This window comes from Sabethes cyaneus, chromosome 3 (assembly GCF_943734655.1).
Source record: "Sabethes cyaneus chromosome 3, idSabCyanKW18_F2, whole genome shotgun sequence".
Taxonomy (NCBI): Eukaryota; Metazoa; Arthropoda; class Insecta; order Diptera; family Culicidae; genus Sabethes; species Sabethes cyaneus.
Window position 1 is genome coordinate 222,877,802 of NC_071355.1, and position 21,328 is coordinate 222,899,129.

A 21,328-nucleotide genomic window follows, 5' to 3' on the forward strand; every position below is an offset into this window, starting at 1 on the left:
CTTTTTTAGTTACTTAAGTGTTAGTGGTCAGAGAAACGCAATACTTGCAATGGTCAGTACTTGCAATGGGGAATGAATGGATGAAGTATAGCAAGGATTTTCTACAACTATGGAGAAATGTACCACGTGATTTTGTGTTTTTCTGATCTTTTTTTCCAAAAGTTAAATTTATAGATCCATAAACAATAAAAAATGGGATTCAAATAGCAATTCCTCCCCGCCAAGAATTGTGTGATATTTCCTAAATTTTTCTAGAGGTATGTCACATTTTTCTTGGCTCCCTCTCTCCCGCTCTGTCACAAAACAAATAGCCCCTCTTTTCCATAAACCGTGGTCGTCACTGTCGAACGATCCTCAAGAAGTTGAACGATCTGTTTTGGTTCTGCTCAGATTCTCGCAATAACTTCTCTGCGATACATGCCTTGCAGCTACAAACTACATTGCGTAAATTACGTTTCTTCCGCCATCCGTGGGGCTTCTTGATACTTTTCTAGGGCAAATTTTTCTACCATCCTTTAAAAGTTTGCTTCATTGAGCACGAATTATTCACAAAATCAAATAAGTCAATTCGCAAAAAAGGGTGTTAGATGTTGTCTTAGGAAGCTAAGGACTTATACGGCATTCCTTTACGCCACCACTGTTTTCCAATAGTTGAAAAACGGACAAAAAAATGTTTGAAAGGAGATTCATCTCTTTTGAAACATCAACCATTCGTTTGTTCCACTGATAAAAATATTCAGCTCAAATATTCGACTGGCAAATTTAAAGCAAATACAATTAAAAAACAATGAATTTTCAAAAATTTTACACCAGTGACCCCTTTAAAAGCCAATTGTTGAAATCCTGACAAGATTACTAGAAGTAATAAATTATCTAGCTAAATTATATTAATCTAGCGACATGAATCACATCCTTTGCGTTACGGTTCTCAACCGCACTATATCGGAATGATAAATTTTTGTACACAATAATTAAGTGATCACGTACAACATTAAAAAAACTGCAGGACGATAAAAATCGATGGGCATTCAAAGAGCGAAAACGAGCGCAGAGAGGAGCATGACACCGGGAATTATGATGACATGTACCTTTTTTATCATCAACATGTGATAAATGTTTAAACTTATTTCTATACATTTTGCCCTTCATCCACCAGCCTAACGCAACCTATTAAGCGTATTTAAATTCCAATCTTGTCTTTGTTGCACAAGCCAAAATAAATTACGGAAGCTTTTACTTTGCAAATAACCTGTTTTTGGTGACGTAAATAGTTACGTACATGTGTATTACCCCAAGGTTACCACAATTCGGGAATGGCTGTAGCCGAAGCCTTGTAGATTTTAACCTGGAATTCCGCAAATAGATAACATCTTTATTTGCTGACTTGTTTGGAAAAGTTTTCCAACTACCTACTACGAATCGATGTTTCACCTTTTGGTTAAATTTCAATAATCTTCAGATAACACACGTAAGACATAATTTACGGCCGTTTATGACTCCGTCATTGAGAAGTCTGGCGGTGGACCGAAATTTGGCAGTCGAAAAAGCACCAATTCATTTTGGATGAAAGCATACATAATAACATTCAATCCAGTCCTCCCCCTCGCGCAACGTTTCCTACGGTTATTTCGGCCGCTTCATAACTTGTTCGCCATGCAAAGGGGGAGTGGGACAAAAGTTTAGATCCGCTGACGATCGAGACTACGGGCGCAAACGGTGACATACTACTAGGGTGCTGCTGCAAAGGTTTTGCCGCCGCGCCGCTGGGAAATGAATGGCAAGGAGAAACGTAAGGCAACGCTTGAACGTTGGTGTTGGTACTGCTGGTGCTGAATCAAACTGTACACTGTGTACGACAGCAAAAAGAACAACAATGACTGGCGTAGAAGTACACGCACGCACACACACACATACACAAAGAATACCAGCAAGCAGCAGTGTAAAGGCTGCTGATTTTACAGGAAAGCAAAACGATAGTTAGTATCTTCCGAATCCGAAGATGTGAGGAGAGAAAGAGTGGCGAATACACCAGCAGCGTTAGCAATAAAAAGTGTCATTATGCTGCAAATGTATGCGGCAGGAGAGTAGACAGTGCATTTCATTCAACGAACGAAGGGCTGCCAAGTTAGGGCTGTCATTGCGGGAATTACACTATTGCATTGATTCTATCGCCGATCTATCTTTTATCATTTCGCGGGTTCGTTAGGATGATTCAAATCAAATACCGAATAATGAAAATTTTGAAATTAAATCATACTCGTTACAGCTCTTTATGTTATACGCATGAAAATAATAATGTCAGTTTAAACAATTACTATTAATCAATAACTATTTTCTCAAAAATGTAAGTTAATATTTTGTTAGATGAACATCAAAACCACCTGTTTCTCCACTGGAACTTAATGAAACTGAAGAAATAGCAGCAATCGCTTAATAGGCTGCAACAAGATGTTGTGCACTATGTGTACCACTGCGAAAAGATTTTGAATTTGGTCATAAAATATCAAGTTTTGCCAAAAAACATAAATACGTGTATACTTTCTATAGAAATCCTCAAATCAATAATTGTATGAATGACCGATTTTTTCGGTTAATATGTAGGGTATGTTGCTGCTTCGTCGTAATTGCCTATTCCCGTCCTATCCAACACAAATTGTTAAAAATATCAGCGATTTTTATGACACACAATGCAAAATTAGTTATTCCCTAATATTTTAATTTGTTAACTATCATACGCGATCAATCAAAGTGAGCTGAGATTTATTTAAACGTCATTTTTCATTAAAGAATTCCTAGCAGCCAAATTTCCTACGTTTTTTCGTGCGACGAAGAAAATGTCGACTAATCGTTTCAATTTCCGTCATTCATAACATGAAAATAACTCACGCAACGCATTGTCGTTATTCTGCAGCCTAGAAAACTTGCATGACCTGCAGAAATTTTGCAGAATTACATTTGTCATGCCGTCCTACACAAATACATGCGCGAAATCTTCGTAAACATTATTGCGATTTTTAGTTCGGACGATGAAAAATTTTGATGGGTAAATTTTAAAACGGTGCGACGAATTTAAGATATAAAGTGAGTTGCGTAATTTGAATAATAATCACTTTTTAGTGAATACAACGGACACGGATCGGAAGGTAAGTGTGTTTGAGTCAAATCAGCAGCAGAAGTTTTGGAGTATTCATTAAATCCACCTAAGAAATGATGAAAATTAGAGTGGCTTTCCTTACTACGACGGGAATTAGAAATAAACCCTATTCGACAAATTTTCGTTATCTACAAAGATTCTCAGAAGTTTTCCAGTTTGTCTCTTTGCTACATCTAAAAGTAAAGTCTCGCGTCACTTTTCATTTCGTCCAATGTAACAAATGTAAACAAATCCGGTTTATCACAACAAATTATTGCTCTTTTTAAACTCTATGTTATACAAAAACACCCGCCCAAATAGAATTATTTTGAGGTGAAAAAATTAGCATTATCAAAATGTCCAATGTGCAAATTCGAATTACGAATGACTGACTGTTACTTCGGTCGTTCTCATCTGATGTCCAAAGTGCAAAAAAAATCAAAACAAACCCAATCTGTACATTGGACGTTTAGAAAGTGAAAGTTTTTTTTCGCATTATTTATGCATTTTAAGTGAAACAAGCCGTCTAATATTGAAAAATAATCTCGAAATTAGCGTAGCACGGCAACGCACGTATTTTACGGTGATCTCGCTTAATTTATGTGCAATAGCCTGGAAAAATAAAACCGTCCAATGTACAGCATGAGATGGTAAACAGTCCAATGTAACTTTTTCCATAATAAACCAAAACTGCTTAGTTTTAATTAGATTTTTAAAATCTCCGTTAAATATTGAATGTTATTATTCATCAACCACGTTGAGTGAATGACTGAAAATTATTTCATTTTGAAACAATTTAAAGTTCAATTCGTTGAACTTCGATCTCGTTTTTCTCAATATGGTGGAATTGTTACATTGGACGAAATCAAAAGTGACGCGAGAAGTCTTGGGATTAAACGTCTTTCTAGGACTTGACCCTTCTTCATCGACAGACTTCACAGCCGGATGGTAGAGTACAGCACAGCTATGGGGCTAGTGCAACAATCCTACTGACTCCGCCTAGCCGAGATTCGAACATACGACGACTGGTTTGTTAGACCAGCATCGTACCTCGAACCTTACTGGGTGGTTAATCTTCTGTGCGTGACATAATGCTGGAAGCATCCAGCTGAAGGATCTCTTGTAAAAGAATATATCAGGACAGATCTAGTAAGGAGTTTAAAAATCAATGTTGTCATGATGTTATGGAAATATTGTTTGAATATTAGTAACTCTTCCTTGATATTCCAAACATCGTAACGGTTTCTTGATGTTTAAGCCTAGAAAGAGACTTTAGAAACTTGTGATTTTTATTGTTATTGTCCTCTTCCATACTTCTCAACTTCAAAAGTCTTTTAGGTTTCATGAAACTTTCAGCACGGGATCTTCGATATGGCAATCATAAAGAAACTGTTCTAATTCCACCGCTACAGACCACAAAAATGGTAACTTTGACATCAAAAGCGGATCTTCTAAGTGTTTTCTACAGTTTGGAATAATATACATGATGGAGTGGTTTTGTTCCGCTTCACACCAATAAGTTTCATAGCTCACGGAGTGACCTCTTTGACTTATATGTCCGTTTTCCAGACATCAATATTAGCTGAAGTTTAATGGAAAAACTTTACGTCTTAATAATATTTAAAGGTTTAAAGCGTTCTTTCGCAGGAACGTTTTCCTTCAATAAGGTAGGTTTTAATATTTTTTTGAAACGATGATTCTACAATTGATGAAGCGACGGTAAGGGAAAGTAATGAAGGATTTTTTTTTCCGGGAATGAAGGGGAAGGGTGGAAAGGAAGGGGGGGGGGATAGGTAGCTATGCTTAACAAGTTGTCGTTGTGACTCCTATCTTTTGTCCAATGCTGGAAGGTGCATGGGTCGAACCAAGCTGTAATCAGAGATTATGGTTCGACCCATGCACCTTCCAGCATTGGATAAAAGATAGGAGTCACAACGACAACTTGTTAAGCATAGCTACCTATTACCCCCCCCCCCCCCTTCCTTTCCACCCTTCCCCTTCATTCTCGAAAAAAGAATCCTTCTTCATTACTTTCCCTTACCGTCCCTTCATCAATTGTAGAATCATCGTTTCAAAAAATATTAATATATGCCTGACCGCATTTCAACGTCATGACTAAAGTCACCAGTTTGGTCAAGGTAGGTTTTGCTAGTTGATTTCCCAAGACCCAATCTGGTGCTTGTGCGCCGTACTTCTTTATCGATTTCGATGGTGCTTGATTGCTTGAAGAATCGATCATTGCCGATATATAGTCCTTTCAACGAATTATTCTTCATGCCTATACGAATTTGATAGCTTGAGATGGTTAAATCTATATTCCAAATAGTTAAATTTCGTTCGAATAATAACCCTGATTTTGTTCCCCAACCCTTTCTTAGCTCTACTTTACCCACCTTGCGCTCCTCAATGCCAGTACCCTCCAATTACAGCCATTTCTGGCGAGTCTGACCAGTACATTTAACTATAAGAGACTTTTTTTATTGTCAAGAGCGCTTTATGGGGGTCATTATAGAATTCAGCATGAAGAAAGGGCTGTGAGGGGCCTGAGAATAAAAACCCATTTTAATTGTCACTTGACGTCGAATGGCCTCATCCTACTAAGATTCGAATCCACGACCACTCGCTTGTCGAAGCAGATTCGGTAACTTATCGGCTGCGGATTCCCCCGTCCCAAAGCTAACGGTAACATGTTTATTAAACTATACAACACCGACATAAAAAATCAGGGTGCTTGCAATTACACTTTTATCTCTATCTCCATTGATTTTTGTTCGATTTATGACTAAATTGTCTTAACAGAACCACATTAGATTGGTCTTCAATGAAGAGACATGTCAAAATTTGGTTCCATTTTCCTGGAGAAATTCCAAAAATAGGATTTCTTAGAGAATTAAAATAGCAATCTACTTAACGGACTGCACATAGATTGTACCAGATTTAATACCTCATTTACCATATTTGCAGAATTTCTTTTTTGACTATTATACTTTTTATATTATCCAGGTATTTATTTACCTGTATACCACAGACCACATTTTGTTTTTCTTCCTAGCAGTAATGCTACCGTTCATTAACGCTTGCTTTTTTATCAAAATTGTTCTTACACTACAGCCGGAGATCAAGGACTAAATTACATCATTTGCCCTGAAGTAAAAAAGGCAAAGCCTAGGTGCTACATTCCGTTATCGAAACTTGACTCCTATTTTTTTACGACAGAGTTCGCAACCAGCTATTCGAGTACAGGACAATGGCGGAGCTAGTGCTGCGATTCTATTGACTCTAACAGCCTCTCTCAGCTGACATTCGACGACTGACTTGTTAGATCAGTGTCGTACCTCGAGGCCAACTGGGAGGCTGATTTGCACTGGAGCACATATTGTTTCTCGAGCTAATAGGCCGTATGAATAAAACAGTTTACTGTGCTTTTCCCGTTTAAATCGTATGGGAGCATTTGCTCTATATCTTTTATTCAAACGGCCTAATATCACTCTGAAAACTAGCGCTGGCAAGAACTATCCACCGTTGCTAATATCGAGTTCAACAATAAGTCAGCATGCATGTTTGCTATGTTACGTATAAGATGTATTCCAACTGCCGTTATTCGCATAACAGTCCCTGTTTCTATGAAGATGGAACTATTATGCGAGTAGCGGCAGTATTGTCAATTTCCCACCCTTTCGTACGCGATGAATTATAACTGTCGCGGGCGAAACCGTCGCCAGAATCGTCGCGGGTGCAAATACCGTTTATTTTGTCAAGTAAATCAACAGCTTACGTGCTAGACAAGCATAATTTATACTTATAACTAACATACATCCAAGCAGATTCTTTCTGCGACGATTTCAGGCAATTAAAAAAGTGAGCAGCTCGTTTTACCAAAGAAACGGACAATATAAATACGCAATACACCGTATACGCAACATAGCAAAGGCTACGTGAATAACCTTGTTATCTTTCTTCATTCTGTAAACTTTATACCCGTTTAGCAATCAGATTCCTTCATTCCCTGTACAGCCCGTCATTGATTTTTCGCAGCATTTTGTTCATCAGGATCAGTTTTATGCATGATGACATTTTTATTACCCTCATCTGCTCTTAAATGGTAGATGGATTTTTGACACAATTCTTGAATAATTAACTTCATGTAAGGTTTATTCTCATGACAAGCAAATCTTATTTTTTGAAAAAGTCATGCCCACTTCACTAATTTGTGTGGCCGAAAGTTGACAACTCTTAATGCCTGCTTCGAGGCCAATCACCTGTTCAACGTTTGGTTTTGTACAATCCGCATAGTTAAGGCCCATAATTAATAGCTATCCTGAAGTTATAACATGCTTTGCAAATTTGGATACGTATAAATGTAAAGTTGAGCCTAGTAATTGTACCTTACAATGTAAAATAAGCGTCTGGCAACCTTGGCTTACCGATACGTTGCATGTTAAGTTTGAAACATGGACTTCGAGGATTTTTTCAGCACACAACCTAGGTATAGTTCCCGATTGCACCACAGTCCATTTGTCCATTTTGCATTGTGCATTTTACGACGTAAGTTGTCCAGTGTTTTTTATTCTTCCGGGACAGTTTCAGCGGGAGTATTTGCCATCATAATATTTATAGAAGATTTTGACATAAAGGCTTTTTCTTCGGCTTCGTTTTTCTTCCTCCTCCTCCCTGAGCACTGACACAATCGCACAATCTGTACAACACACAAATCTGCTGGGGCGGCCTACCACATGCAAGCAAAAATCCAACATTGACCATCGTTTTCCTCAGCCGCATACGCACGAACACTCGCACGCGACATGTATGCGAATCAAACTCCTTCGGTCGACACCGTCGACACGGTCGCAACACAACAGCCCGCGACTTTTAAAACACCACCTAGTAGCCACTAACACTAGCGCACCAGAAGAGCACCGAATGAAAATTGAAATGGATGACAAAAAAAATCTCCACTTCCAAAACCTGCAGAACACGCATACGCAATTTGCCACTTTCACGACACACTTTACGCTTTATTTTTGCCGTTCACAGGAAGAGCGGACACTTCCGGTTACGCCCATACACTTACCAGGCTGTTTGTTGGCGATTTTGTTGAAGCAATTTTGAAACACCTCGTAGAGATGGTAATGTTCATCATCACTAGTAGCCATTTTGATATCTCCTCTGTGTGGCGAGCGATGATGGCTGATGATGTACGTAGTACTTTATTCAAACGACAAAACCACCAACACTAGCCTACTGCGCTCACCCAAGCGCGCAGCAGTGCCTATGCTATTCTATATCCTAACAAAAAAAAATAAACGCGCGCACACACCCCTACAGGCGTTTGATTGTAGTTTGTAGCAATCGTTATTCAATGGAACAACAAGAAGAACAACACATAGAAAATTTGCGGAAAGAACGGAACAACGCGTACACACATCAACTCTGTGCGCGAGCAGAACGATAACTGAGGAGCCGAACGTCGTTCGGCTTCGCAAGACCTCTCGCTCGCTGGCTGGCGTAGCGTAACGAAGAAGGTACGTACAAAGCAAAACCGAACCCACCAACCAATACACAACATGTGGAGAGTTCTGTTCGCTTGAACAATGGACATTATGAATGAATTTCCTTGAATGAAGCGATATTGCAGCGCTTCGTCATCCTGACACTGACAGCGGTGACAGCTGACTGAAACTCTCCAATTTGGTTCGCACCCTTTGTAATTTTGTGTTTGTTTATATTTTGATTTGAATTTGAAAAGACGCGGGCGCTTCGCTTCGCAAAGTGTTTAGCATGTCGTGCTGTATATTCAAAAACTGTTACAATCGGCCAAAACCATTCTCTAAAATAACGTTCTTCAATTTGCCCAAAGATAGCCGACGACAAGTTTGGCTCCAAAAATCGGGCAATGAGGAGCTTGCCGCTCATTTACCGTCCGATGCACGCCGACAGGTCTGTGAAGTACACTTCGCCGAGCCACACATCCGGCGGCAGTTTCATCGGACCACACTCAGCCGCTTTGCTGTTCCGTTGGATTATCGAATACGAAAAGAGCCAAAGGACGGTACGTAGAGATTTTAGACACGATTTTTCATCGGTAAGTTTTAAAACGTGTGAATTTTAGAAAAAAATGACGAAGAAAATCCAGTCTTGGAAGCCATCGTGGTTGAAGAAAACTCTGAACATAGGTAGGTCTATTGCCTTTGTTTAGTGGTTTATGTGCCACTTTATTTAGTACCTTTTAATAGATTCGTTATCTATTTCTAAATAGCACGGAAGATGGTTGCAGTTTTATCCTACAAACTGAATCCGAGCATAAAGATGATCCCGATCTAATAATCGAATACTACCAGGAAGAAGAGGAAGAAGTGTTGCAGGAAGCTACTCCCGATAGTCAATCCATCGACAGTGACGATGCAGCAATGTCGCTCGATTTACAACAACCAGAAAATAATCATTTTGCTCCACAAGAGGAAAACAATAGTGATTTATGTGTCACCAGTAGCAGCACTGCTGCTGCAACGACAGGTAAAAACACTGACCTTGACAGGCCGCAAACCCACAAACAATCGTTGCGTGCACCGCACCCTCCAGCAGAACAAAACCCGGCTGCAACCAGTGCAAACAGGTTCGCGGACAAAATGACTGAAGATGAATATTTTGCCATGTCTCTAGTCGGTCCTCTTCAGCGATTATCAATGGAGACGCGGGCCATTGCCAAGATGAAGATACTTACCTATCTTGTGCAACTAGAATGTGGAAAGGATGCTCAACTAGTGTGAATAATGTTAACTAAAATTTAGTTAATTTAATGAATAGTTTCCCACGGCACGCTGATGTTCTTCATTTCCCTTGGATCTGCATTATAACAGTTTTTATTTTATTTTTTTTTACAAAAGATGTAAGATATAGTTGAACGAACAATTGTATTCCAAAGTTAACCGTCCAACATTGAATAAATGTTTAGTATTAAAAATAGACTTTTTTGAATGTGTATCATAAAAAAGCAAAGTATAGCCTATGTGCTACATTTCCTTTTCGAAGCCTGACCTGTTCTTATTCGACAGACTTCACTGACAACTATTAGAGTACAGAACAATTGCGAGACGACTACCGAGTCGAATGTCCTACTTCTTCTGTATTCCGATGGAACTTAGTTGCGTTCGACTTGTTTCAAACGAGTTGTTTTATCCATTTGATTTTGCTGGCGAAATGGAAAATATCGTTCATTGTCGTTCGAGAAACCTATTCGTCGGTCCTTATTGGCTGAATAATGCGCAACATACACCTCATAGTAGTCCTTAGCCTCTTATCCAGCAACTCCTATCCGTACCCCCTCGTGGTATCAGCCGGAACACGAGCAACCTTAGCCTTAGCGGAAATCGGGTAACCAACCCCGGTGGAAACTAAAGCGTATACCGACAAGGAAGGAGACACTTATATGCGTGGTTGTATTCCAGGTTTGGAGCGGCTCACGACAGTGCCTGATTCGGAGTGGGTGGCTAAATAAAGAAACGTGTTGTCTCGCCACTACACCTAAGATGACAGCCCCATCACGAGACTTGGAGGCGTGGCTTTAGTAAGGCAACACTACGAACAATCAAGGAAATTAGACTCGGAACATTCGTCAAGGACAAAGGCGACGACACGAAATGGATGCTTGGTACCTGCAACTACAGATAGCTGAATTTCGTGGATTGCGATAGGGTGCTGCTCGAACAGTTAGAATCCTAGAAGGTCCACATCGTGGCACTACAAGAAATCCATCGCAAATGCGTAAAGGTGTGTTTACCAGATTTCTCCAAAACCGTAGAGCTGATGTAAGATGGCGTGAATTGTGTGTTTGGGATAAAAAGCCGTTTCTTCAACTACAGCACAAACGCGGCCAGCGATGCATTAACTTCGCAGCTTCCCGAAGCCTGGTTTTCAGAAGCACGTCACATGGAAATCACCTCACCACTTACTTACTTATTTACTTAGGTGGCTTGCCGTCCTAAGACAAAGTCTGTTGAACAAAGTTTCTCCATGTAACTCGGTTGAGGGCTACCGCTCTCCAATTTATCGGACCCCGAGTACTCTCCGCCAGAGCTCGCTCCACCTGGTCGAACCAACTTGCTCGTTGCGCTCCAGAGCGTCTTGTTCCTACCGAATTTGAGGCGAACACCAGCTTTGCAGGGTAGTTGTCCGGCATTCTTGCAACATGTCCTGCCCATCGTATCCGTCCAGCTTTAGCCACCTTCTGGATACTGGGTTCGCCATAAAGCTGTGCGAGTTCATGGTTCATCCTCCGCCTCCATACTCCGTTCTCCTGTACACCGCCGAAGATCGTTCCTAGCACTCGTCGTTCGAAAACTCCGAGCACTCGCAAGTCCTCCTCGAGCATTGTCCATGTTTCATGCCCGTAGAGAACAACCGGTCTAATAAGCGTCTTGTACAGGGTGCACTTTGAACGGGGACTGAGTCTGCCCGACCGTAATTGCTTGTGAATCTCATAGTAAGCACGACTTTCGCTGATAATACGCCTCCGAATCTCACGGCTGGTATCATTGTCCGCCGTTACCAGTGAGCCAAGGTAGACAAATTCATCGAATACCTCAAACTCATCGTCGTCGATCAATATACTACTGCCCAAGCGGTGTCGCTCGGCCTCGGTTCCGCTGGCCAGCATGTACTTTGTTTTAGACGTATTTATCTTTAACCCAATCTTTTCTGCTTCGGGCTTTAGTCTGGTGTTCAGATGTTCTGCCGATAATATCCATGTCATCGGCAAAGCAGACGAATTGACTAGATTTGTTGAATATCGTGCCCCGCGTGTTGATATCCGCTCGGTTCATAACACCTTGTAGCGCTATGTTGAACAACAGGTATGAAAGATCATCACCTTGACGAAGCCCTCTGTGTGATTCTAATGAACTTGACAATCCACCCGAAATCCGAACACAGCACTGTGTACCATCCATCGTAGATTTAATCAATTTCATGAGCTTCCTGGGAAAGCTGTTCTCGTCCATGATTTTCCATAGCTCTTTCCGGTCGACGGTATCATATGCGGCTTTGAAGTCAACGAATAAATGATGCGTGGGAGCTCTGTATTCACGGCCCTTTTGGAAGATTTGCCGCTGTGTAAATATTTGATCCGTTGTAGACCGACCTTCGACGAAGTCGGCTTGATAAGTTCCTACAACTCTATTCGCAATTGGCGAGACGGCGGAAAATGATTTGGGACAGCACTTTATAAGCGGCATTGAGAACGGTGATCGCTCGATAGTTCTCACAATCTAATTTGTCGCCCTTTTTATAGATCGGGCAGATAACCCCATCTTTCCACTCCTCCGGTAGCTGTTCCGTATCCCAAATTCTAACAATTAGTCGGAGTAGACAAACGACCGGCTTTTCTGGTCCCATTTTGATAAGCTTCGCTCCGACGCCATCTTTTCCAGCCGACTTGTTGTTCTTTAGCTGCATGATGACCTCCTTAACTTCGCCTATCGTTGGGGCTGCACCTCTTCTCCGTTTGTTGCACCGTTGAAATCGCTTTCCCCGCCGCCATGGTTCTCCGCCTGGGCGCCATTCAGGTGTTCGTGGAAGTGCTGCTCTCACCTATGCCAGTCTTATCCCGACACATTTCGGCTCGCGGCACAAAGCCTTTGCGGGATCCGTTCAGTTTCTGGTAGAACTTTCGCGTTTCCTGAGAACGATGCAGCCGCTCCAACTCTGCATATTCCTGCTCTACCAGGTAGCGCTCTCCCGAAAAACTTGGTTTCGCTGCATCTTCTTCTGTTTGTGTCTTTCCACGTTCTGACGTGTGGCACTGCGCATCTTGGCCGCCAGCGCAGCGTTCTCCTCATCCATTACCCTCCTACATTCATCGCAAATCAATCGTTCCGCTGATTCCGGGCCTCCAAATATTGAAATATTGAATATTAAATATTAAATATTAAATATTGAACCAAATCAACCATATTCTCATGGATAGTCGGTTTTTTCCAACATCATCAATATACGCTCCATACGGGAAGAATTTGGTCATAAATCGACGAGCGCGGAATAAGTTGACCATGTTTTTGAGAAGGAAAAAATGCTAGGAGGACTGAAATCGTGAAAAGCTAGAACGACTATTCCGAGCTTACTTGCTTAATTGGCCTTACGTCTTATAACAAGGCCTGCATAACGTAAGTTCTACCCACTTCTTAAACAGAGGGTTCGCTGTAGAAACGCGCGAGTTCGTGGTTCATTCTTCGTTTCCTCTTTGTTCGAAGGCCCTCTTCTAACAGTGTCCACGTTTACAAACCCATAGAGATCAACCGGTCTAATTAGCATTTTGTACAATGTGCACTTTGTACGGAGGCTCAGATTCATCGACCGCAAGTGTCTGTGGTCTGGTGTCCATAGCCCATAGGTACGACTCCCGTTGATAATAAGCCTTTTACTTTCACGGTTGGTATTGTTTCCTCTTTTTTTAGTAAACCAAGGTACACGAACTCGTTGACTACCTCAAATTCATCCACATCGATTACCATGGTACAGCCGAAGCGGACCCTGTCACGCGCGGTCCCGCCCATCAGCATATACTTCTTTTTAGACGTATTTATCTTTAACACAATCTTCTCTGCTTCGCGTTTTAGTCAAGCGCCATGTTGGAAAGTGGATATGAAAGACTGAATTCCCTTGCGAGATTTGAATGGGTCCGACAATCCAGCAATACTGAAGACATTTGTAATTTTTTTGCTCAGCAATTCTCTAGTGTATTCGCCAGTACCAGTGCTTCTGCCCTTGACGTCCAAGAAGCTCTAAAGTTCGTTCCTGCAAACGTGTGCGATATAAACATAACTAGTTTCATGCACAATGAAGTTGAAGCTGCCTTGAAGCAGTTCATATCCTCTTTGTTCCGGGTCTGATGGAATACCGTCGATTATACTGAAAAATTGTGCATCTACTCTGTCGAAACCTCTACAGTTTATTATTAACCAAGCGCTTCTTCAGCAAACATTTCCAGCATGCTGGAAAAGATCTTATATCTTTCCTGTGTTCAAAAAGGGAAACAAAAACGATATTGCCAATTACCGCGGAATTACGTCGTTTTGCGCTGGCTCGAAATTATTCGAGATCCTTTTTGGTGGCTTGTTGCACAGAAGTTTTGCACAATACATCTCAACTGATCAACATGGTTTTTTCCTGGTCGCTCGATCAGCACAAATCTGGTGAAGTTCAGCTCATTTTGTCTACAACATATGGAAGGTGGAGCACAAGTCGGCACGGTGTATACTGACAACAAAGCTTCGTTCGACCGAGTTGACCACACCATACTACTTGCTAAAATAAAGCATCTCGGTGCCTCTGCTGCTTTTCTCCGGTGGTTGAAATCTTTTCTTGAACACGCTGTCTTTCTGTGAAACTGGGGAGCACCGAGTCTTGCGGCCTCCGGAGTGCCTCAGGTGTGCATCAGGGCAGCAACGTCGGACCCTTGCTATTTTCGCTGTATTACAATCACCCTTATTCTGCGAGGCGAGTGACGTGACTATTTGGAGTCACCGCGAATCAGGTGACATTTGTCACCTAGGTGACTCGCTTTGTCACCTAGGTGACACGGTCTGTCACTTAGGTGACAGGGGTTTCTTACCTAGGTGACTCGGTTGTCACCTAGGTGACTCGACTCGCCGTGGCGAGTGACGGCGAGTGACAATTGTCGTATTGAGTCACGTGACTCGCAGAATAAGGGCAAATGATGTCGCATGATACTCCCTCCAGGATGCAGAATCGTGTACGCGGATGTCCACAAAATCAGTCACTCAGTCGCTGACTGCATCGAATTCCAAAAGCTTATCGATTTGTTTTATAGATGGTGTGTATGCAACCGGCTCAGTATCAGCGTCGCCAAGTGCTCTGTAATCAGAGCAGAGTGCTTGCTGCACCAATGAAGTCACCTCATCGAAACGATCCGGCGTGAAATCGGACAGTTAAAGACTAATAGAGCCGCCGAAAACGACCGATTCCCGGCAAAACTTTACAAAAATGGTAAGGTTTCACTATCAACAACACTTCACTGGATAATTTCAAGGATTTGGGAAAAGGAGAAACCATCGGACGGATGGACAAAAGGTGTAGTTGTGATACTACAGATCGCACTCCGATAAATACAGAAAAAATATCGGGAGTATAACGTGCCCACGCATCATATATTCGTGGATTTTAAGGCAGCATACGATACAGTTGAGCGCGAACATGGCGCGAGCTATGGCAGATAATGCGCGAGAATGTTCTTCCAAACTGACATCAAAGCTACCCTGGACCCTGTTCTACGTGCAGGTTTCCGGGGCTCTCTCGAGTCCTTTTGAATCGCGCAAAAGGATATGGAAACGGAATGCCCTGTCCTGTATATTACTTAACATCGGTATTGAAGGTGCGAGCGAGCATTGAAACGAAAGAACAATCTTCGTCAAAATTAGCCAACTCCCAGCCTTCGTAGACGACCTTGACATCATTACTAGAAATCGTGGGACGGCAGAGGCAATCAAACCATTGATGAAAACTATTTGTCGTGATATAGAAATTTGACAACACTCGTAGTCCTACGACACGTCCGCGTTCATGCACAGTGGCACAGAACCCAATAGAGCTTTCTGACAGCTCAAGCACCCACATTAATGAGCACAAAATACTCGTGTACATACATGATATTTGCCTCATTTTGGGGAAGAACTGATGCCTGTTTGCCTCATTTTCAAGCACCAACACACACGAAACTGGAAAGGTCTATTATCCGTTCCTACTGTCTTTAAAAAGAAAGCAATACTTTGAGACACCATGGTTGCTTTATTACCGAAACAAGAAATAAATCTATAACAGTGCTGCTGCAGCGACAGATTTGGTTTTATAAATAATTATAGATGTACCTCACGGTTTACTGGTCTGAATAAGCAAGTATGCTGCTTATAACTAAACATTTGTGAAACATTCGTCGTGGACGCCACCTACAGATAGTAAAAGATACAAACTTCAACGTTCAGACTTCATTACCTAAAAGTACGAATCTTTGCAACCATGCAAGTTTGTGTTCAGCCTAGTTGGATGTATTTTCTTGCCAATTAGTGTATAGGTTTTTACTCAACAGTTTATAGACCATTTCGTTAAGACTATTAAAGGATTTAGATTTTTGTTGCTGCTTATCGGAAGCAGGAAGCGTGGATTAAATTATACACTAATTCTACAGTTTCAGCTGACTTGCCAGCCATTAGTACGCTAAGTATGCCAGAGTGTTTGCTTTTACACAATCACGATAAGATTTAACCCTCATTTCGTATCATATTTTTGTGTTTTGGAATAACAATGCAGCACGTATTGTTCAACCGGCTCGGTGCTCTTCGGTAACGGGTTTTTCACCGCCGAGAATTGCCTTGATATCCTCGGCGTCGAGTGTTTCGTACTTAAGCAGCGCTTCTGCCAGTGCCTTGTGTTCCTTAGCATGCTGCTTCAAAATGGATTTAGCCCGTTCATAGCTATCGTTAAGAATTTTCTTTATCTCAACATCCACGCTTTCTATCGTCGATGGCGAGAGCATATCCGACGGTGCACCGAATCCCTTTGAAGATTCGATCGTCCGCAAACCAACCTTATCGGACATCCCCCATTCGCGTACCATGTGCGAAGCAATGGATGTCGCTTGTTTCAGATCACTGCTTGCTCCTGTTAGTAATAACAAAAAAGGATGAATGGTTAGGAATATTGTATTGTAGCGATTATGCAAAAATACGCACCAGAAGTAATTTTGTCCGCTCCGAAAATCAATTCTTCCGCTGCTCTGCCGCCCATCATGGTGTCCATCATTGCCAGCAGCTGTTGTTTGGTGACATGATAACGTTCCTTTTCCGGGATGTACGCAGTATGGCCCAGCGATGGTCCGCGTGGCATGATTGTCACCTTGTGAAGAGGATGCGATTCCTGGAATTAAGTTTTTCGAAAAATTAGAACTTCATGTGAAACGCCTCTTCATTTAATGATTGATACCTTCGTGTAGTAGGCAACTATTGCATGTCCGCCTTCATGATATGCCGTAATTTTGTTTGCCTCTTCGTCTGGCAGACGAGATTTACGTTCCGGACCCATAAGTACCTTATCTCTGGCATTTTCCAAATGCTTCATAGACACAACTTCCGCTCCATCGATGGCAGCTCTAAAAAAATAAACCATTCTCTTTAAAACTTGCCAAAAGTCAATAAATACAAGTTAGTTCATACCTTAGTGCAGCCTGATTGACCATATTTTCAATATCGGCCCCCGTGAAACCCGTCGTTCCTCTCGCCAGTTGATCTACGTTAATTTCCTTGCTCAAAATTTTGCTCAGATAGTAGGTAAGAATCTCTTTTCGACCGATATAATCTGGGGTAGGCACAACCACTTCAACATCAAACCGGCCCGGTCTTAGCAAAGCCTGATCCAGATCATCCCGCCGATTGGTTGCCCCCAGCACGATAACTCCCTCGTTCTGTTGAAAACCATCCATTTCCGACAGCAATTGATTGATGGTCTGGTTGGCGTACGGATGCAGGACTGAATTAGTTCGCTTTGCCCCGACCGAATCGATTTCATCAATGAAAATAACGCAAGGTGCACGTTCCTTTGCCGCTTCTGTATTTAGAATTAAACAAAAGATTCAATATTTTCGAACCATTGGAATGCAACAAAGCACTTACTGAATAAATCTCGCACACGTCTGGCTCCCTGACCAACCAGTACCTCATCGAATTCGGGCCCGGCAGCGTGGAAAAACGGAACGCCCGCTTCACCGGCCACTGCCCTAGCTAGCAGTGTTTTACCGGTACCGGGTGGTCCCACCAGCAGTACGCCCTTCGGTAGCTTTCCACCGAGGTTGCTGAATTTGTCGGGATTCTTAAGAAACTCAACTACCTCTTTCAGCTCCTGTTTCGCTTCGTCGCAACCCTTGACATCCTCGAAGGTAACCGAGATGTCTTCGGGGTCGACCTCGACCTGGTTGCCAATTTGTATTCTACTGAAAAGAGTAAAAGCGTTTGCGAAAAATGAACATCACCGGTTCAGCATTGAACGAGCAAAAAAAAAGTATCAAAATAATTTGAACTAGCTTAGCGAAGCGTAGCAGATAGCAGACCTGAAGACGGACCCGTTGCTCGAGACAAACAAGCTGATGAAAATTCCGATGAACACGACGATGATGAGCAGCTGCTGGAGAACTTTGAGATATCGCATCGCTTTTCCCGACCGATTGACGTGATCCGGGTGTGTGGCAGTTAGATAACCTTCAGCGAAAGCAACCTTCAAACGTTGTCGTTGTTCCTCCGCTATCGTCGGATCGTTAACCTCGCTTAAAAGTTTATTGAATGGTTCAGTATATTGCTGAGGGTTGATGGTTTGAGCATTAAACGGAACGGGCTCGTATTTATGGGAAATTTGCGGTGCAACCGGAGTAGCTAAAAAGAACATAAATTGAGTTTCTTTTGTTATGGCCATTATACCACATGCCCTTACCTATTGTATCCTTCACACGGGTGAACAAGCCAGGATTCCTTTTCTGCTCGGCACTGATTGATCGCACAGTCTTGAAACCTCGTTGTTGCAGCAGTGACATGGCACTCGCCGGCTGAGCCAGCAAACTGCGCACTATTTGTTGAACCACTTGTCCATTGAAGAAAACGGTTTCCGCTTGCTGCCCGGCTCCCCTGCCACGACGAGCTTTAGGTGAGAGCTGTAAACTCCACGGAACGTCATCGCGGTGGCTTGCCACAATCTGAACGCTGCTGAAGTGCTTGAGCAAACTGCGCTCAATCCGACGAGGTAATTTCAATTCGAACAGACTGGCGGCGTCTGGTTTTGCATTGTTTGACGCAGTTAATGGCTGCTCCACCGACTGTCGAAAGCTATCGACGTAGAACTGAACAAGCGATTGCTTGATTCGAGGTACGAAATCTTGCTGCGCCAAGAAGGCAGTCTCCTTTCCATGCTTGGTAGACGGATGATTTTTGTGCTGCTTTTTGAAAGCGATATTACTGTGACGCGGAGTAATTTGTGATAGATGAAACAGCAGTTGCTGCAAAGGACATTGAGTACAAAAATAAATCAATTCTGGCTGGCTGACGTCGATTCAATGGCGATTTGTGAAATCAAACTTACGTGCTGATGTGTATTTACTGTAAACATGCTATCACTCGGTTTCTGCAACGTACGATGCTGGTCAACACTTCTTGAACAAAAGATCTAATCTGAGCACTAAATTATTTCCAACTAAATGGAAAATATGAATTCTTTTGTTCTTTAGAGGCGCTTTATTAATTTTGTTCACAAAATCCACGCACGGGCACTATCTCTTTTCACGTCTTCTTCGTTTTGTTCTTCCAAAATTGCGGTATTGTATAAGTTTGACAGTTGTGACTAGATGCCCTATCATAAGATTAATAATAATTCTAGATAGAATTAACAAAAGGGCGAATGTCGCAAATGTAAACAAAACGGGTGAGAGTTATTTTTTGCTGGGCCAGCATAGGAAAATCAACCCTCACTCGGTTTGTTTACGCTTGCGAGATTCGCCCTTTTGTTATTTCTATCTTCATTTTTGTTTTTAAACCTGGGTTAGTTCCAGCCCGACCATTGAATAAAAAAACATTTTCGGAATAATAAAGAAACGTTTTTGGGTTATCGTTGTATTGCTAATAGCGCGGTTGACACTGTAAAGAACCAGAACCAATCTCCAATTACCGTACAAAACGGAAAGAAGGGTCCTAGAATTTTATCAAATTTAATACGCGGGACACAAAATCAATATGTAAAAATTTGAGGTCTCTCATTTTCGCGGAAAGCTTTAACGGAAATTTCGCCATTCTTTCGGATATCGCTAATTTCAAACATTTTTAACCTTCTAACGGGTAGCATCATAAAAATGATACAATCAAGCTAAATATGTAAGAACTATTTTTTAATGAAATCACAGACAAAAGAAGTCAAAATGATTATCTCGTAGTCTTAAGGTTTTTCATTATAACAAACTCTACCAACATATTTTTTCAAAACCAGATTTATCATAAAAATCGAATTGAGCATAAGAGGATGTTAATTCAAATTTTGGACGTAAAAGACAAGACGTTAATTCAAGTGTTGGCCGTAAAAAGAGCTGACGTTAATTGAAATTTTGGACACAAAAAAAGAGGACGTTGATTCAAATTTCGGACATAAATTGAGAGGACATTACACATTAACTCAAATTTCGGACGTAAAATGAATGGACGTAATACGAGATTTGGTGTATTTTTTTCTCGCAATTTTCATGAATTCTTGTTTTTAAGTCCAAACTGTCAAGAAATCTGTTCTGAACATAACAAATTTCATATGCGGCTCTGATCGGCTAACGAATGAAACTACACATTGACATCGTGCCTCCAAAATATGGACATACGAAGTACCTATTTCATGCATAGCCTCCCATATCGGTACACATGAAGATCATCACAACAGACCGAATCACGTCTCACATATATTCGTCGCGCAAACATCAATTCTGACCTTACTTTACTTTACTTTTTCGGTGACAATCCGCTTATCGAATCCATGCCGAATTCATGAGCCGTCTCCACATTACTCGGGCTTGGGCTGCCACTCTCCAGTCGCCCCTAACACCCGCTGTTCTAGCATCCTCGTCAACAGCGCTCATCCAACGGGTACGGGGTCTGCCTCGAAGTCGTCGGCCTCTGTCGGGTTCTCTGCTAAATATTGTTTTCGCTGGTCTCTCATCCGGCATCCTTGCTACGTGGCAGGCCACTGTAGCCTGCCGTATTTTAGTTGCTTCACAATATCCGCATCTTTGTATACTTAGTATATTTCATGATTCATGCGCCTGCGCCACACTCCTTCGTCTAATATGCCGCCAAGAATTGATCGCAGGATCTTAGGCCCGAAAACGCCAAGAGCTCGTCGTTCGCTCTCTTTCAACGCCCACGCTTCGTGGCCGTAGAGTACCACCGGGAGAATTAGCGTCTTATAAAGCGCGAGTTTTGTACGGAGTTGTAGGCTACGGGACCACAGCTGGCTACGTAATTCGTGGAAAACTATATTCGTTTCGTTTCGTTTAACTGAATCGTACGCCGCCTTGAAGTCTATAAACAGATGATGAGTCTGCAAAGTTGAATTTCCGGAATTTATCGAGGATCTGTCGCAAGGTGAACATTTGGTCCGGCGGGGATGCCGTCC

At 42.0% G+C, this 21,328-nt stretch overlaps 3 protein-coding genes across 6 annotated transcripts in view; 1 reads left to right on the plus strand and 2 right to left on the minus strand.

Moving 5' to 3' along the window:
- Positions 1-8,543, minus strand: part of LOC128741338 (protein daughterless) — a 78,415-nt gene extending 69,872 nt beyond the window's left edge. For all 3 annotated transcript variants that reach the window (XM_053837098.1, XM_053837097.1, XM_053837096.1), the window contains exon 1: positions 8,205-8,543. In XM_053837098.1, the coding sequence (XP_053693073.1) occupies positions 8,205-8,286 (82 nt within the window). In that variant the 5' untranslated portion in view covers positions 8,287-8,543. The remainder of the gene's footprint in view (positions 1-8,204) is intronic.
- Positions 8,544-8,911: 368 nt separating this feature from the next.
- On the plus strand, positions 8,912-9,900 carry LOC128740778 (uncharacterized). Its single transcript, XM_053836345.1, has 3 exons — positions 8,912-9,182; positions 9,243-9,306; positions 9,390-9,900. The coding sequence occupies exons 1-3, from the start codon at positions 8,912-8,914 to the stop codon at positions 9,898-9,900; spliced, it is 846 nt and encodes a 281-aa protein (XP_053692320.1).
- Positions 9,901-15,921: 6,021 nt separating this feature from the next.
- On the minus strand, positions 15,922-19,505 carry LOC128744532 (ATP-dependent zinc metalloprotease YME1L-like). 2 transcript variants are annotated; one of them, XM_053841604.1, is made up of 8 exons: positions 19,262-19,505; positions 18,620-19,178; positions 18,243-18,561; positions 17,809-18,122; positions 17,353-17,743; positions 17,123-17,288; positions 16,873-17,056; positions 15,922-16,801 (listed from the first exon to the last, which is right to left on the minus strand). In XM_053841604.1, the coding sequence occupies exons 1-8, from the start codon at positions 19,286-19,288 to the stop codon at positions 16,461-16,463; spliced, it is 2,301 nt and encodes a 766-aa protein (XP_053697579.1). In that variant the 5' UTR covers positions 19,289-19,505; the 3' UTR covers positions 15,922-16,460. The 2 variants fall into 2 exon arrangements, with proteins under 2 accessions (XP_053697579.1, XP_053697578.1); XM_053841603.1 differs by having other exon boundaries at positions 17,809-18,125; positions 19,262-19,500.
- Positions 19,506-21,328: the final 1,823 nt, after the last annotated feature.

What these genes read in the sequence shown, in the direction of transcription:
- LOC128740778 (XM_053836345.1), top strand. Translation starts at nt 8,912, where the DNA reads ATGTCGTGCTGTATATTCAAAAACTGTTACAATCGGCCAAAACCATTC. An exon ending in ACGAAAAGAGCCAAAGGACG is followed by an intron (nt 9,183 to 9,242) that starts GTACGTAGAGAT and finishes TGTGAATTTTAG; the next exon opens with AAAAAAATGACGAAGAAAAT. An exon ending in GAAGAAAACTCTGAACATAG is followed by an intron (nt 9,307 to 9,389) that starts GTAGGTCTATTG and finishes ATTTCTAAATAG; the next exon opens with CACGGAAGATGGTTGCAGTT.
- LOC128744532 (XM_053841603.1), bottom strand. Translation starts at nt 19,288, where the DNA reads ATGTTTACAGTAAATACACATCAGCAC. An exon ending in CAGTAAATACACATCAGCAC is followed by an intron (nt 19,179 to 19,261) that starts GTAAGTTTGATT and finishes TGTCCTTTGCAG; the next exon opens with CAACTGCTGTTTCATCTATC. An exon ending in AGCGGACAAAATTACTTCTG is followed by an intron (nt 16,802 to 16,872) that starts GTGCGTATTTTT and finishes TATTACTAACAG; the next exon opens with GAGCAAGCAGTGATCTGAAA.